The sequence below is a fragment of the Alnus glutinosa genome, chromosome 8 (genome assembly GCF_958979055.1).
Source record: "Alnus glutinosa chromosome 8, dhAlnGlut1.1, whole genome shotgun sequence".
NCBI classification, from domain to species: Eukaryota; Viridiplantae; Streptophyta; class Magnoliopsida; order Fagales; family Betulaceae; genus Alnus; species Alnus glutinosa.
The window spans coordinates 10,972,035-10,988,802 of NC_084893.1; the positions used below are offsets into that span (position 1 = coordinate 10,972,035).

At 39.7% G+C, this 16,768-nt stretch overlaps 1 protein-coding gene across 6 annotated transcripts; it reads left to right on the top strand.

Moving 5' to 3' along the window:
• The first annotated feature begins 4,451 nt into the window (after positions 1 to 4,451).
• LOC133876545 (uncharacterized) lies at positions 4,452 to 16,475 on the top strand. Of its 6 annotated transcripts, none has more exons than XM_062314835.1 (8): positions 4,452 to 4,921; positions 11,980 to 12,039; positions 12,184 to 12,432; positions 12,750 to 12,826; positions 14,883 to 14,959; positions 15,357 to 15,489; positions 15,578 to 15,785; positions 15,898 to 16,475. In XM_062314835.1, the coding sequence occupies exons 1-7, from the start codon at positions 4,471 to 4,473 to the stop codon at positions 15,731 to 15,733; spliced, it is 1,203 nt and encodes a 400-aa protein (XP_062170819.1). In that variant the 5' UTR covers positions 4,452 to 4,470; the 3' UTR covers positions 15,734 to 15,785; positions 15,898 to 16,475. The 6 variants fall into 6 exon arrangements, with proteins under 6 accessions (XP_062170819.1, XP_062170820.1, XP_062170821.1 ...); XM_062314836.1 differs by having other exon boundaries at positions 15,939 to 16,475; XM_062314837.1 differs by having other exon boundaries at positions 15,956 to 16,475.
• The last annotated feature ends 293 nt before the right edge of the window (positions 16,476 to 16,768 follow it).

Sequence of the window (16,768 nt, forward strand, 5' to 3'; positions counted from 1 at the left end):
ACCATCTCGGGTGTTTCGCCCGATTGAATTTCAAGTTTTTTGTTTTGTTGGCATCTCCAAGTCTCCATCTTTTGGCTGATGTTCTTGAAGACTTCCCTTTTTACTTCATTGGGATCAAATCGAGACGGGATGTAGTACTCTGTCTGCACAATATAAAATTTGACATATTAAATTCTAGAAATATTAAAAAAAATACAAAAAACAAAAACAAAAAAGTAAAAAATAAACAAACAAACAAATATATATTAATAATGTGTTACGGATATGACATACCATCAACGCCTCCCATAGACCCTGCCTCCTGCTAGGGTCTACATTCCCCCATTCGTCCCGCATATGGACGAATGACCCGGTCCTAATTAACTTGCCGCAACTTCGTCTGAATTTTCTGGCGCCCGGTCCTAATGGCTGGTACGAATTATTGAATTGTAGCGCTATTTTCTTTCCTGGGGGATCTCCCAATACGAAGACACAAAGGGGGGGAAGGTCTCTTAGTACACAAAACGAAAAGACACGAAAGGGGTTAAAGTCCTTCAATACACGAAACAGAAAAAGGCACGAAGGGGGTTAAAATCCCTCAATACACAAAACGTAAGACACAAAAAATGAATGGGAATGAGAATGCAAAGGATAGACGAAAACATGCATTGCATAGTTGTATGATAATGGTATATGCTATGTTTTATGAGGATTTTCATGCTAGATGTATCAATATGCATATATTTTTAGATGGGACATGGAATATATGTATACCATTATAGCTGGTTGCATATGATGTTTATGAATAATTTCTTGCCTAGATATGCTCAAATGCTTATGTTTTGCTCAAAGTTTCGGAATATATGTATATGCGTGTAGTTGAGTTTTATGATATACAAAAATGATATGACTTAGATGTGTTTGTATGTGTACATTTTCAACCGGAAGATTAGAATGTACACATGTATTCATAAGTAAATAGTATGTTTAAAGGTTTTCATATTTACGATGTTTACTTCATTGGCTACGAAGATGCTTTTAAAATTGTAATGTTAAATCGAAAGTAACTGTTATTGTAAACACATGGTATAAAATTAAAAATATGGCTCATTGTGAAAAGTCAATGATTTTTTTACTTACTGAGACTATGGAATCATATATTCACTTGTGTGAATATGGTGACCCCATAATTGCATAGATAATGTCGTGTAGTGACTTGGCCTTTCAAAAGTCAGATGTGGGGCCCGACATTCCTTCACGTGTTGGTTTTGTTTTTCCATCTCCCATCAGGCTCTGTAGCTTTTGTTCTATTCCTATTGGGACTTGTAGCCAACTTAATGTCTTATGAGACATCAGCCGCACAACTACTAGGCAGCGACTTCAATGCGTGAAAGAGAGAAAAGTAGACACAATGTGGTGCATTGGATGGGGATCCAGATCCTCTCCAGTTCATTAGAACTGGAGAGGAGCCTGTTTGTGGCCAGGATCTCTTTAAAGAGATCTAAGGCCACAAATAAGCCACGTGGCTAAAGAAAAAAAAATATCAAAAAAAAAAAATCCACATGCAAAAAAGAACACTCTCCGACCCCAAGAAACACTCTCCCGCCCCTGTCCGATACGACGTCGTCGCTAGTTCCTTCGATGACGCCATCCTCTGTCGTCTCTAGGCCACATGACTCGCACCGCGTTCCTCCGGTGGAACTCCATCCAGACGAGGCCCAAAGCCAAAACGTGCGGCGCAAGAGCTTAATGGCAGCATGAGATCTTCCTGTGTGGTGCGTTGCCGAGGCCCAAAGCTAGATCTCGGATCAACTTGTTATGAGCCTAAATCATAACACCCAGGGGCATAACACAAATCCTAGGGATTGCTTCAAAAACCCCATTTTTCGAGGTCAAAGGAAGGCTTCCCCCAATCGGAGAGCAAATCTCGCGCCCGCCTAACCTTTTTCGGCGCGGGGAAACCGAAATCGAAGGGAGCCAGAAGGTGAAGAACGAAGTTGAGCTAGAGGCGACAAAGGCGCAAGCGTTCAATAAGGGATGAGATGGAATTGCAAAGATCCAAGAGCTTGAGAGCGCTGTCCAAATAGCCAGCAAGCGAGTCATCGGAATCGGTTGACAAGTGGAGATTGGAAATGTGTGTTTATGCCTCGGTGTGCGCAAAGGAGAGGAAGTCGTGGGCCAAGGATGCTTTGTCAATCCAGGAGTGAATGGGGGTGCTCTGTGGCAGCGCCTCCGGACTCGTCTCTAGCGTTAGGTCCTTCAAGTCCGGCGACACCACCAACCTCCGGCTCAACCGGGTACTCAACGAGTCGGACCACGCTGGCTAGGCCAAGGGAAAACGGGTCGGCATCATCGGGCTTATCTATGCTGGCATGGAGAGCAGGATCATGGCCCTTAGGGATAGCCTCCATGTCGGCCAGTGATAATCTTCCGTAAATGGGGAGAACTTTTCCTTTTGTTTTTCTTTTTTTTCTTTAGCCACGTGGCTTATTTGTGGCCTTAGATCTCTTTAAAGAGATCCTGCCATAAACCGACTCCTCTCTAGTTCTAATGAACTGGAGAGGATCCAGATCCATTGGAGAGAGTAGCCCATTACCAATCTCTTGGTATTTTCTCACGTTATTGTGGTGTCGTACGACACTTAGAGAAAAAGAGAGTTTTCTCTTATGTTGGTTTTTTTTTTCTCTCATTTTTTTTTTTATTAATCTTTTCTATGAGTGAAATTTTGGTATATTGGGACTTTGAGTTTGAATGGTTTTTTCCCTTCTACTTTTTGCACTCCATCTTTTGATAGTAAATTTCTTCCGAGTCGTTTTCGCCAATGGATGTAAGTTTGTTAAGTCAAACTACTTAAATTTTGGTGTCGTGTGTGATTTGTTTATTTTCTACTTGCTTCTTTGGGGATCCTATATTTATTTTGTCACAACATATAATTTTATTGATGCAAGTATAGAAGGTGTGGACTATCAATTCGGTAGCCTTATATTTGGGCTACTTTGACTAAGGCCATAGAAGGTTATGGGACGTGTTTTGTGTTAGACTAATGTTTTAGTCTACCTTTTGTGCACTTTCATTATGTTTATAGACTTCATGGTATGTATGGAATTGTGCTGCTTGCGACACTTTGTATAACCATTCTTTTGGAATACTGTGGATATATTGTCAAAGCTAATAAATATAGATGTATTCGTGAGCTTTGTGTATTATTTATTGTGTAATGTTTTGATGTTTCCGTTGCGAGTTTATAGAATTATGGTATTACAAGTTCTTCTGTTCATGTTTATGAGATATGTGTAAGGAAATGTTATTGTGATGACATGACTTGGCTTTTACTTCTACGTTAATGAGATCTTGGTCGCCACATTATCTTTCGTTCTCTAAACCAAAAGAAAATTATTGTGCTATCCCAAATTTAGCTCTTTATTTTATTCATAAAAAAAAAAAGAAAAAAAGAAAAAAAAAAGAAGCTTTTTCTTTCATTTTTCTTTTTCTTAACATTGATTTGAAAGAATATTTATGAAAGATTTAAATGGTATAAGGAAATGATAATAAAAGTTATTAGAGAATGTATTTAAATAATAAAGTAAAAAGTAGTTTGGTTTTTTAAATTTAAAGAAAAGATAAAGAAAATTGATTTTCCTAATGGAATAAACATTCCGCAAACCAAACGAGGCCTAAATTTTATAAAATAGATACATGTGATTTGTTATTGTATAAAATATTCCTTTAGTTGGCATTTTTAACGCAACGGAAGTTAATCCGAAATCCTAACTTGATCGGACGTGGAAAAAAAGGAAAGGGAGAGAAGATCTTTATAATCAACATAAAAGGAAATTCCTATAAATTTTTCTCACTCTTCTTGTCTCTAGCAAAGCTAAATAGTGGAATAGATTAGAGATGGAAATTAAACGGATCTTTCTCGTTGTCAACTATATATATAATTGATTTAGGGGGGAAAGAAAATGAAGATAGAATTGGTGGCATCACGGGAATATGCTGGTTTGGCTGACAGTGATCCTCTTCAGTTCAAACGAATTGAAGGAGATTTAATTAGTGCATTTTTAGGGGTAAATTTGTCCATTCATATTTTTATAGACAAGTTTACCCCTCAAAATATATCAACTGAATCCCTCGAGGATCCAAATGCCATTTGGCTACTCATGTGCTACTCCATTTGTTAAACTGGGTATTTATGAGCAGCCAAAAATTCTTTGAGTCCATTTGAAATTGTGTCGGGAAAACAAAATTTTTAAAGTTAAAAACAATATTTTAGAAAAAAATTTATTTTTAAATTTTTCTCAAATGTGTCTTTTGCCAATTTAAAAAAAAATAATAAAAAAATACTTTGAAAATTTTTACCTAACAAGACCAACTTTTTGTTTTTTTTTTTTTAAATTTTTTTTGGGCTGACGTGGCAAAATATGCGCGTAAATATTCTAGTTTAGTTTAGTATAGTTATAACAATAGGGAGCTCTATCTCAATGGTCTCTCATGGCTCTCAATCTCACTTCTCTAAAGCCCAAAACTTTCCCACACTTTCTCTCCCCCAAACTTTCTTTTCTTTCCCTCCAAACGCCCCCACACTTTAATACAAGAACTAAGCCCTTCTTCTTCTTCTCCACCAGAGCGAGAGCAGCCCTTCGGGAATGGCGGGAGTACGAGGAGGCAGTGAAACGCAAGGACCTCGCTGGGGCTCTCGGGTTCTTGAAATCCATCGAGAACAACCACAATAAGAACGACCCAATTGAGCGCGTTAATGGGTCTGCCTTGGCCGAGTCGACTCGGTCCCGACTCGCCGAGTTGGGTCTTGCTGGGTACGAGAGGGACTGGGAGGTCCTGGACACGTGTCTGAATGCGGATGATATGAAGCTTGTCGGAAGTGCTTATGGGTTCCTCAAGGATAGGGGGTTCTTGCCGAATTTTGGGAAATGCAGGAATATTGGTAAATCTTCTTTATATATATATATATATGTATGTATTATAGTTGAATTTACTATAATTTGCTGAGAATTTAGTGCAAGTTGAAGGGTTCTTTTTTTTCCCTATTTTTAATGAACTTTTTGGTACCCACTTGATAAGATGGTAGCCCAGTTGTGAATTTGTGTAATTGGTTGAACATTTGTTGCAAGAACTTCTTCTTCGTTTTCGTTTTAGTGTTAATGTTTTGTAATTTTTAGTACCAATTTTGTTAATGCTATATGATGCTTTTGTTGCTGCTTTGAAGTAATAAATTTCTGAACTTTTATATCTTTTGCCAACATTGGGTGCTTAGGCTATTGACTTGTGTGATTGGACTTAGTAAGCTCCTTTTTTTTTTCTTTTTCTTTTTTGATAAGTGACTTAGTAAGCTCTTTGTAGCACAAAAGTGAAGGTATGCTATTCTTTCATCAATCTTGGAGTAAAGCCTGCAGTCTAGTATTGTAAGAGTACTAGTAACAGATACCCTATAGGTGGTTCCCTTTTCTAAATATAGGGAAAATTTGAAAAAAGTCACAAAAAGTTACCCACATCAGTTTCCTTATATTTCTTCTAAACCCTTGGATATTGGGTAGCACTGTAGCTACCCAATGAATTATAATATGATAAAAATGACAAAAAGTAAAATGACAAAAAGTAGGAAAGTAAGAAAAAGAATAAAATAAGAATAAATAAAGAATATTTAATTGATATAGGGAAATATAAGGGAATCTATTGTAAAATAGTTTTTTATAAGGAAGCAAAAAGTAATTTTGTTCTCGAAATTTAGGAAATATAGTTGGGTATCTGCTGCTAGTGCTCTAAGTAGACCGTGATGACTTCTAATTTTGAAGACGAGGCCCATGATGGGGGTTAGAGGAAACCAGTGTATCGTTGGTAATAACATTGAGCATACCCTTCGAAACAACATTAGGGTGTCAGTGCTTTCCTGTCACAATAGGTGGAAAACTACAATGTTACTGCTTACCTGTATGTATGTCACCAAAGGTAGACTTGTCAGAAAGAGTTTGGGAAGCTATTACTGCAATCATCTACTCGCTATGTAATTGACCAGAAGAGTAAGATTCAGAGAATAACTTTTATAGGGATTTTGCACAAATCAAGTCTTTTGTGCCCTCCATTGAGAAAATGACACGTTAACCGTCAGCGTGAAACACGAAACATGATAAATTCGGAAACACTAGATTTTTCACTCTTTATCTTTAATTCATCGACAATACCCCTAACCACTGCCCTCTCCTCCGTTGTCGAATGCCACCACCCCCGTTCCTCTGCAAGACGCCACTGCGAACAACAACGAGATTGATAAAAAGTGCAACAAAAATTCCTTCAATCTCCTCATTATTCTCTCTCTCTCTCTCTCTCTCTCTCTCTCTCTTTCGGGAGAGAATGACTCGTTTTTTGATTAGCCATGTCTCAGTCTCCCAGCCCCTCTACCCCAGCCACTCCCTTGGTGCCGCCACTAGCCATGCCCTTTGCTCCGCCTCCAGCCACTCCCTCAGCGCCACCACTGTCCACGCCTTCCACTCCCTCCACCAAGCGCCTCCTTCACCCCCGTTTAACAAAACAGCATCTTCTCCTCCGGCGAAGACATGGAGTCTGCTGCCTCCGTTGAGGTTTTTTTTTGTTTTTTTTTTTTTTTTTTTTTGGCTCGTAGCCCTCCGCCACCGAGTGGGATATCGACTGGGGTTGTGGTTGGGATAGCGATCAGTGGGGTGTTGATTCTGGTAGTGCTGAGTATACTGTGCGTGTGTTGCACCAAGAAGAAGATGTGTAATTCTATTGTTTATCATGTTTATCTAGTAGTGCTGAGTATATTTTTTTTGGTAAGTAAGAGAAGTTTTATTAAAAAACGCAAAGCGCAATCAAGTACACAGGGGGTATACAAGAAAGGCAATTAAGAAGAAGAAGAAAACAATACAAGGAAATCGTTATAGCTAATCACTAGAGGTGCGAGATACGCAGCCGTCCAAGAGTACAAAGAATGAAGAAAAAAGGAAATGAGCTCCTCTATGGTTCTTTCTTTGTCCTCAAACTGTCTATCGTTGCGTTCCTTCCACAAGCACCACATAAGGCAACAAAGAACCATTTTCCATATGACCGCACTCCGAGAGCGTCCACCTGTCCACCAGCAGGCGAATAAGTCTATCACCCGAAGAGGCATCACCCAAGACAGACTGAAGCGACTAAGGATGGCATACCAAAGAGCGCGTGCAACCTCGCAATGAAGAAGAAGGTGATCCACAGACTCCCCGTTCATTTTGCACATGCAACATCTATCAATCACAATAACACGCTTCTTTCTGAGATTGTCCAAGGTAAGGATTTTCCCTAGTGCTGCCGTCCAAGCGAAGAAGGCCACTTTCAAAGGAGCCTTGGTCCACCAAATGCTTCTCCAGGGAAAAAAGATAGCATCTTTGCAAGCAAGAGCCTTATAGAAAGAACTAACATCAAAAGACCCTTTGTGAGAAAGAGACCACCAAAGCCGGTCTCCCCCATCATGAACAACTCTGGAGGAGTACAGTAAAGAGAAGAAGGAAGCCATGACGTCCACCTCCCAGTCGTGGACCGCTCGAAAAAATCTGACGTCCTACTGATAGGACCCGCTAACCACTACCAAGTGGTCTGCCACTAGAGCATCCTTGACACAAGCTATGTCATACAAAACTAGAAAAGCTTCCTTGAGGGACATCTCCCCACACCACACATCATCCCAAAAACGGATCCTGGACCCATTTCCCAAGATAAGTCTGGTATAGCTACAAAACAAGCTCCACCCCTTCCTAATGTTCTTCCAAATCCCCACTCCGTGAGACCCAGGGGGGTCTAAGGAACACCAACCAGCCCCAGTAGAACCATACTTTGCATCCACAACAGATTTCCACAAAGCCTCTCTCTCATAAGCATAACACCACAACCACTTCCCTAAGAGCGCCTTATTGAAAATCCTCAAGTTCCGGATGCCCAAACCACCTTCAGAGATAGGAGAACAAACCTTGGACCAACTAACCAAGTGATATTTGAATTCTTCGCCTATGCCACCCCACAAGAAGTCTCGATGCAACTTCTCTATACGACTAGCGACACTGGAGGGAATAGGGAAAAGGGAGAGGAAGTACGTAGGAAGATTGGAGAGAGTACTCTTTATAAGAGTAACCCTACCACCCTTTGACAGATACAACCGCTTCCAGCTAGCCAACCGCCTCTCAATCTTACCTACTACCTCATCCCAACAGGACTTAGCCTTAAAAGGGGCCCCCAACAGAAGACCATGGTACTTTATAGGAAGAGAGGAAACTCCACAGCCCAAGATGCAAGCCAAATCGCCCATATTATCCACATAACCCACAGGAACCATAACAGACTTGGCCAAATTAATCTTTAAACCTGAAACAGCTTCAAAGGACAGAAGTAACAAACGTAGATAATGAAGATGATCAGAATTAGCCCCGCAAAAGACTAAAGTATCGTCTGCGAACAATAGATGAGAAATGTTAATCACTCCACTGCTGCCAGAACCCACAAAAAAACCTGATAGGAAGCCCCTTTGGACAGTAGCAGAGAACAACTTACTAAGAGCCTCTATCACAATAACAAACAAGAGAGGTGACAGAGGATCACCCTGTCTAAGGCCACGAGAGTTGCTGAAAAAACCAGTTGGGGTGCCATTCACCAAAACAGAGAACCGCACCGTAGAAATACAATGCGCTATCCAGGAACACCATCTCTCCCCAAAGCCACATCTTCTCAACATATACAATAAGAAATCCCAGTTGACATGATCATAGGCCTTCTCAATATCCAGCTTGCAAAGTAACCTTGGTTCACCGGATTTAATGCGACTATCCAAGCACTCATTAACTATAAGAACTGAATCAAGAATTTGCCTACCTTTCACAAAAGCATTTTGAGGGGACGAGATAATCCTCTCCACAACCTTTTTAAGTCTATTTGCAAGGACTTTTGCAATGATCTTGTAAACACCTCTTACAAGACTGATAGGACGAAAATCCTTAAGATCCACAGCCCCAGACTTCTTCGGAATTAAGGCAATAAAAGTGGCATTAATGCTTTTGACAAACTTGCTATGAGAGTGAAAGTCCCAAATACCCCCATGAGATCTGTCTTGATCACATCCCAGCAGTCTTGGAAAAACGCAAGAGAGAACCCATCAGGACCTGGTGCCTTGTCTCGATTCATGCATTTCACCACCTCTAAGACCTCCATTTCCTCGAAAGGAAGTTCTAAGGAAGAGGCCTCAGCTGCATCCAGAGTGTCGAAAGCAAGGTTATCCATCCTAGGCCTCCATGGGAGAGGTTCTGCAAAAAGAGACTCATAGAATTGAACAACATGATCCCTGATGACCTGCTGGTCGGAAGAAATAGAGCCATTGATAGAGAGAGCGACTCTATGGAGTTAGACCTCCTATTCGAGTTGGCTATTTGATGAAAAAATTTAGTGCATTTATCACCCTCTTTAAGCCAAAGAACCCTAGACTTCTGTTTCCAGCTAATCTCTTCCTGAAAAATAGAATTCTCCAGATCTCTGATGACCCCACATTTCCTCTCCTTTTCTTCGGGAGATAAACCATGTTGTTCCCCCAACCTATCAAGAGTACATAATTCTTCCATGTGCATTTTTTTGCGAAACTCTACATTACCAAACTCCTGTTCGTTCCATCTCTTGAGATCAACCTTTAAAGCCTTAAGCTTTTGAGAGAAGATGAAGCTAGGAAAGCCTTGAAAGCGATAAGACGCCCACCAAAGCCAGACCCTATCCACAAACCCTTCAGCCTTTAACCACATATTCTCAAACTTGAACGGTCTGGAACCCCAATGAATGCCACCACAATCAAGAAGAATAGGAAAATGATCAGAACACAATCTAGGAAGCCTTTTCTGTATAGAACCTGGAAACTTGACCTCCCAGTCTGGAGAAACAAGAAATCTATCAAGACGAGACCAAGAGGGATTCTCCTGATTATTGGACCACGTAAAAGTCCCTCCTGCAAGAGGGAAATCCATGAGGCCTTGCTCGAAAATAAAGTCTGAGAACTCCATCATAGCAGCGTTAAGACGAACTTCCCTAGATCTTTCAGCAGGAAAGCGAGTGACATTGAAATCACCCCCAATACACCAAGGCAACTCCCACCAAGAAGAAAGGCCAGCCAGCTCATCCCAGAGAGAGCTTCTAAAAGAGTCGAAGTTAGGACCGTAAACCCCAGTGAAGGCCCAAGAAAAGTCATCGGCAACGCTCCTGAAAGAGCAAGCAACAACAAACTCACCCACATACTCGTCTAACTTCTCAACAATCCTCCTATCCCACAAGATTAGGATACCACTAGAGGCCCCACAAGAGGCTAAGTAGCACCAATCAACAAAGTGACATCCCCAAAGGCTTCTCACTAAACTGTTGGAAATAAACTCCAATTTAGTTTCTTGCAAGCAAATAATATCTGCCTTCCATTGCCTAATTAAGTTTCTAACTTTCAACCGCTTACCACCCTCGTTTAACCCTCTGACATTCCACGAAAGAATTTTTGGCTTCATAAAAAACCTCCAAGCGCCCTCCCTTTGCACCTACTCTGAGAGGTGCTTCCACTACGCGCGTCATAATTAATAGAACATGATAATCTGTTTAGTTCCCTAGAGAATTTATTGCCCAATTTCGAGCAAGAACCCGTTCCCTTCTTATCATTATCGGCAAGGATAGCCTCAAACATGGCTGAAAGCTGACCTTCATGGCCATCGCACGCAATCCCCACCGAATGGCTGTACTCCAGAATCGCCTTCAAAAAGTCCTTTGAAGATTTCTTACCAGAAAAACCCCTAACCTTGTCACTAGGATAGCAAGACAAAGGAGACGGCTCTTCCTCCGGGAACAAAACTAGCTCCAATCCATTCCTGAGCCCCAAACCGGAGGGGGGTAAGAGGTTAAAAGGGACAGTCTCCAACATAGAAACAGAGGAAGAAATACCCGAGGAAACCATAGAGTCCGAAGAACCCCGACCAGCCCAAACAACCAGCACATCTTCTGAATCCGTCGAGACTTTGGCAGGAACTATCAGGACTATGGGTAATACCTCCAACACAGAGACGGACAGCTCAGTCCCAGCACTAGAATCCGGTTGGGGAGATGCACTTGCCGGGGCAAGGACTACAGGGGGAATAAGCGGACCTCCGACGATGTGGGGAGATGGGCCAGGGACATTGACCACTGCGTTTATGGCGTCAGAGCCAAGAGCTGGGATATCTGGCCCAATGCTCAATTCCGGAAGAGAGGCAAGGCTTACCGGTGCATGGATATCGATGGAGGGGCATAAACCACCGGCGACCTCTGTGCTTCCCGTAATTGGACCCATCAACCCGGCCAGACCCATTTCTTCCCTCATTTTTGGTGTTCCACGTTGATGTGTAATTCTATTGTTAGAGGGCATAAATGATTTCGTTTGTGCAAAGTCTCTATTGAAATTATTCTCTAATATTTACCACTACTACTGCTACTGGTTCTTGTCCTCGTTGTACCTCTGTTATTGTGGATTCGATACAGCCTTTCATTTTTCACGGTTTATATGAAGTTTTTATTCTATTTCATTGGCTTGCAACTTTTTCTTATTGATTGTCCTCTCATCATTCAATTATGCCTATTAGCAACAGTTCTGTAGGACCCAACTTGTGTTCAAAGAGTCACCTTTTCCTATTATGTTGGAAGAGTCTCCAAAGGGTTGTACAAGTAGTTGAAACTAATATTCTCTTATTCATTTGTGTGGTGATACCACTGCACTCATGCCAATTTGCCAATTGTCTTTGGACTCATGGGTTCAATTACATGCTAATGCGTGGGCTGTAAGTATTACACAAAGTTTATTTAATTACTTAAAGCAAGTTCTTGGTTACAAAATGATAATTTTTTATACCATTGTATGAGCCTTGATGAAGGCGCTTGATGAAGGCGCTAAAACTTTTTTTACCTTTAACTAAATGGCTTACCTCACTTTATTTTCTGTGTGTTTACCTTCTGCAGCGTTGGAGGGACCAAGAAAAATTACACCGACTGTATTGAAGTCTTCAACAGGCTTAGAAGGTTTGTTTTGTATTCTCTCATTGACTTAAGTTATTTACATTTTTAGAACTCTTTGCTGCCGTGAAGTACGTAAATTTTATAATTTTATATATTTTCTTCCTCAAATGTGTCTTGATCTGTTCTTTTTTTTTTCTTCATATCCAGTGTCTAAACTTTCTCCAAAGAAGTGGGGTGTTTCAGGAAGCTCCCAAGCTGTTTTAGTTGCTTTTCTTGGTGGGGTATCATTTCTTATTTCTGAAGGGATCGATATCAGGCCTAACCTTGCAGTGATATTGGGGCTAGCCTTCATGGACTCTATTTTCCTTGGTGGCTGCTGTTTAGCTCAAATCTCAAGTTACTGGCCTCCAAATAGGCGCCGGATTCTAGTTCATGAAGCAGGGCATCTCCTGATAGGTAAACCCTACATTTATATGATAGTTGGTACTTTAAAATTGATATAAAGTTCATTTTTTTATGACGAGGAACCCTTTCAAGGCAGGGCCACTTCGTGTATCCACCCCTGTCAGGTAAACCTTGGATCCATGTAAAGCGCCCCCTCCACATGGATCGGGTAATACTCCGGCTTCGCCGGTGAGCTGGCCCCAAGGAATTGATATATTGTTCCTTATAGTAATACCCAATAACTTAATCTTCTGAGAACATTTGTTTCCTCGACAATTATGTATTGCTTCATGTATAATCTCACAAGGATTGTCTGGATGAAAATGCAGCTTACCTTATGGGTTGTCCAATTCGTGGAGTGATTTTAGACCCAATTGTTGCAATGCAAGCGGGCATTCAAGGGCAGGTAATTTGTTCTCTTCTGTGCCTCATATTGCATTTCACCTATTTCTGTAATCAAGATTTGAAGTATTTACACTATTACATGCTTAGTTGTTATGCATGATGTTACCATATCACATGTTTCTTCCTTGGGCTGCCTGCCTGCCCCAGGAACTGGGGGGGGGAGGGGGGGGGGAGGTAAGTCTAAGTAACAAAAAACATATTTTCCTCCCTTAGGACATTTTCAAAAGTACAGAAGAGTGAAAAGATATTGAAGGAAAGAAAAGGGTCGAAGAAATGTTTCGTTGTGTGTGTGTGGGGGGGGGAGGGGTGTGTGTTTAGGCTTAGATGGAATGCCTGGTCCCTACAGTGGAATATCTGTATATAAGAGCTTTTTTAATTACTTTCACGTCCTCAATTTCCATGTTTTAATCGAATTATTTATTTATTTTGTTGTTTTTATTGTTTTTCACATTTGAAATTTCAATCTCTTACCACCCTTGCTTTTGTTTTTCACTCCCTGTGTTCTTTGATGGGCTTGCTACTTTTTATGGAGGCACCCATCATGTTAGATGTGCTTTACCTGTAGATGGATAGGAATAATAGGATAGACTGTTCTTAGTTCAATAAATTATTAATTCTCAATCTATGGGCAGGATATTTCTTGGATGGATTTAGGGGTAAAAAATGGCTTCTGCCCAATGGTTAAAGATAATGAATGTATGAGTACAACTAGCAAGACAACACCATTGTCTTGTTTGAATCAATTCTACAATCTGCTATTTTCTTCTAACTTTTTATTTTAATATTTCCTTATTTTCTTCTTGTGGTCCATGCGGGGTTCGCTCAAATTGTCCTTGCACTTGAATAAATAATTTCCTTCTGGTGGCTGGACATTATAGTGCTTTCTAAATCTGACTGTTGCGGTTTTACATTGGGTATTATTGAATAAATAAAATTGTTTTTTAATGGACTTTTTTCATTGTTTTCAGCTTCTTGGTTATTTTACTGAGATCACAATCTCTAATTCTTTTTCATTGGCTTTCCACACCCGCACACACTTTCACAATCAGAAAGAACCATCAATACCCGCTATACATATACTTTTTACTGCACACACGGGAATGACTCCCTCTCTTTTTTCCTTTGGCTTTTGTTTCTTTCTCACGCCCTTTCTTGATTTTTCTACTTTTACTGTTAAGACATTTAGACTTTAGACCTTGGATTTATTCTCTCTTAGACTTGATTGTCATAAGAAATACTATTCATGTAGTAGAATTTTGTCTTCTTTTTACTTACTAATAATTATATTAAGAGGGACATAATAGAAGACTTGAATAGACTCTATATGCTTTAAGTTCTTATTTCTTATTCAAAGTAAAATTAAGAAAATAGGAATCCGTTTATTTATATGTAATGCAATTTCTCACAAACTTATGTAGTAAAAGTAAACGGTTTTAATATAAAAAGGAAAGAAAAACCAAGTGTTACCCAGAGTGTTTCAAAGCACAAAAGTTTTGTTTTTACATGAAGCAATAAGCAAATATTATGACACTTCTTTTTTGGGTTAGAATATTATAAACATAATACCTATTTGAGTTCCACACTAATGCTGCTCTTAGTCGGAATATCTTTGTCACACCCATTTCCATGCTGTTAGTCAACAATTTAGGACAATCTGTATCTGAAGTATATTTTCAAACATTAGGCTGTAGTGAGTTCAATTTCATGATATTTTCAGAATATTTTATTCCAGTATTTAGTAATTACTTTAAAACTTCATTTTTTTTTTAACAAACGATAGAAAATACCCTTGGGCCAATTGTACCACAATTCCTATACCTGGTTGATCAAACCTCAAATCTTCACTATTAAATTTATTAGTTCATAAATTAAAATTGCCTAAAAATATTAAAGAACTTATTTAGTAATAAAGTTCAAATGGTTGTATGCATACTCTGATAATTTCTTTAATTGAATCAACTTGTGGCCTTATCTTCGCATAAATATAGCTTCTTTATCATGGATTTTTTGCATTCTTTTCATGGCAAGGAGGGTTCATTTGAAGTATGATTTTGTAGGCAGGAACTCAGTTTTGGGATGATAAAATGGCCAAGGATCTTGCTGAAGGAAGACTCGATGGAACTTCTTTTGACAGGTGGGTATGACTTGAACGGGGAAGGTTGTTTTAATAACAAATTAAATCTTTAGCTGCCTACAGCTGAAAGAAAAAGAGTTAATACTAGTTATGTTATGTTTGTTTGCAGAAACCTATTTTACCTAATTAAGTTGGTTTGAGTCTAATTTTAATTTGGTTTTACTTTTAGCTGGTTTGAGTAGAATTCAGGACTTATATATGAATATGATAACCCAAACTTGCCTTCTAGGCCTTTGATTTCTTAGAACTTATTCCATTAAACAAATATAAATACCAAACAGCCCATTGCACTTCAAACTTCAATACCTGAAATGGTTACTTTCTATTTTCTTTTTCTTATTTTTTTGTGCCCGTCATTTCAAGTGATTACTGATTCTTGGAATGATACGATGGTTAGGTACTGCATGGTGCTTTTTGCAGGCATTGCGGCGGAAGCACTTGTGTATGGTGAAGCAGAGGGTGGAGAGAACGATGAAAATCTCTTTAGGAGTATCTGTCTTCTTCTGGGACCCCCATTATCTGTAGCTGAGGTTAATCTCTAACTTGGGTACTTGATTTGATGATCTTCCATTGATAATATACTCATTTTGGTCCTTTGGCCATCGTCACCTTGTTTAGATGTCAAATCAAGCAAGATGGTCGGTTCTTCAATCTTACAATCTGCTCAAGTGGCATAGACACGCACACCGAGCTGCTGTTAAAGCTTTGGAAAATGGCGGTGGTCTTAGCATTGTGATTAGGAGCATTGAGGAAGCCATGTCCTCAAATGGATGAACTGCAGAAGTTTATACTTAACAATTCTTTTCTATTCCATATTTTTCCCAAGGTAAAATTTTGTATTCTTTTTTTTTTTTTGGTTCGTTTGTTCTGTTGGTGCTGATTCATAATAAATCAACTCAAATGTGTGTATGGTTTTCGCCTCAAACTTGGCAAGACAGGCATAAGGGATCTGAAGTATAACTAACTCGGTTTGACATAGGCCTCATAATTTGGCAGCTGATTTAGAGTTCATGCAAAATGTCTTTTATCAAGAGGGTGGGTGTGCTGAGGATGAAGTGCCCCCAGGCACGCCTTTGTTGGCACCATGTATCATTATGAGGATACATGTAACAGTGGAAGGTCTATAGTGGGAGGAAGAAAGAAATGCAGTCTCCCGTTTCGGGGGGGTGGATAGAAAACTCTTCAGACAGAAATGCAGTCTTTTAGCGGCCTCTGGTTTCGTTGGTGTTGTTCAAGTGTTTGGTTGGCTATGCTCAGCCTCAGACCAACCCACATTGGTACCCAGCCACCACCACCTGGTAGGGCAGCCCCGAAGGACTTCCCTATGTTGCTTGTTTTAGCTGTATTTCTTTTTTGCTTTGCAACTCGGTCAGTTGACTCAGCTTGTCGAAGTTTTCTGGCCGAATGAGTCAGCTCGGTCAGTTAACTACAAAGTCTGCTTATTATTTACTTTATCCTTTACAATAATGTCTTTTTGGGCATATTAATGGAAAGTCAAGTACATTATAATCTCGAATTCTTCTTGATCAGTTTCCCATTCTAGTCTAGTGAATCAGTTTTAGATTGTTTTGGCACGTAGGGATTGGCATTTTGAAAATAAAATGCTTGTTACCGTGTTTTTGGGAATTTTTGTTTATTTATTTATTTTTTTGGTTTATCTGCTTTAAATACAGAAAAATACAAAATACAATAATTTTTTATTTTTTTTTAACAAATATGAGTACTTTTCCTGTGATGGGAAGACTCTTTAAGGATTTTTTTATATAACGGCCAAGTTCCTTGTCATTTCTAAACATTCGAAAATTCTTT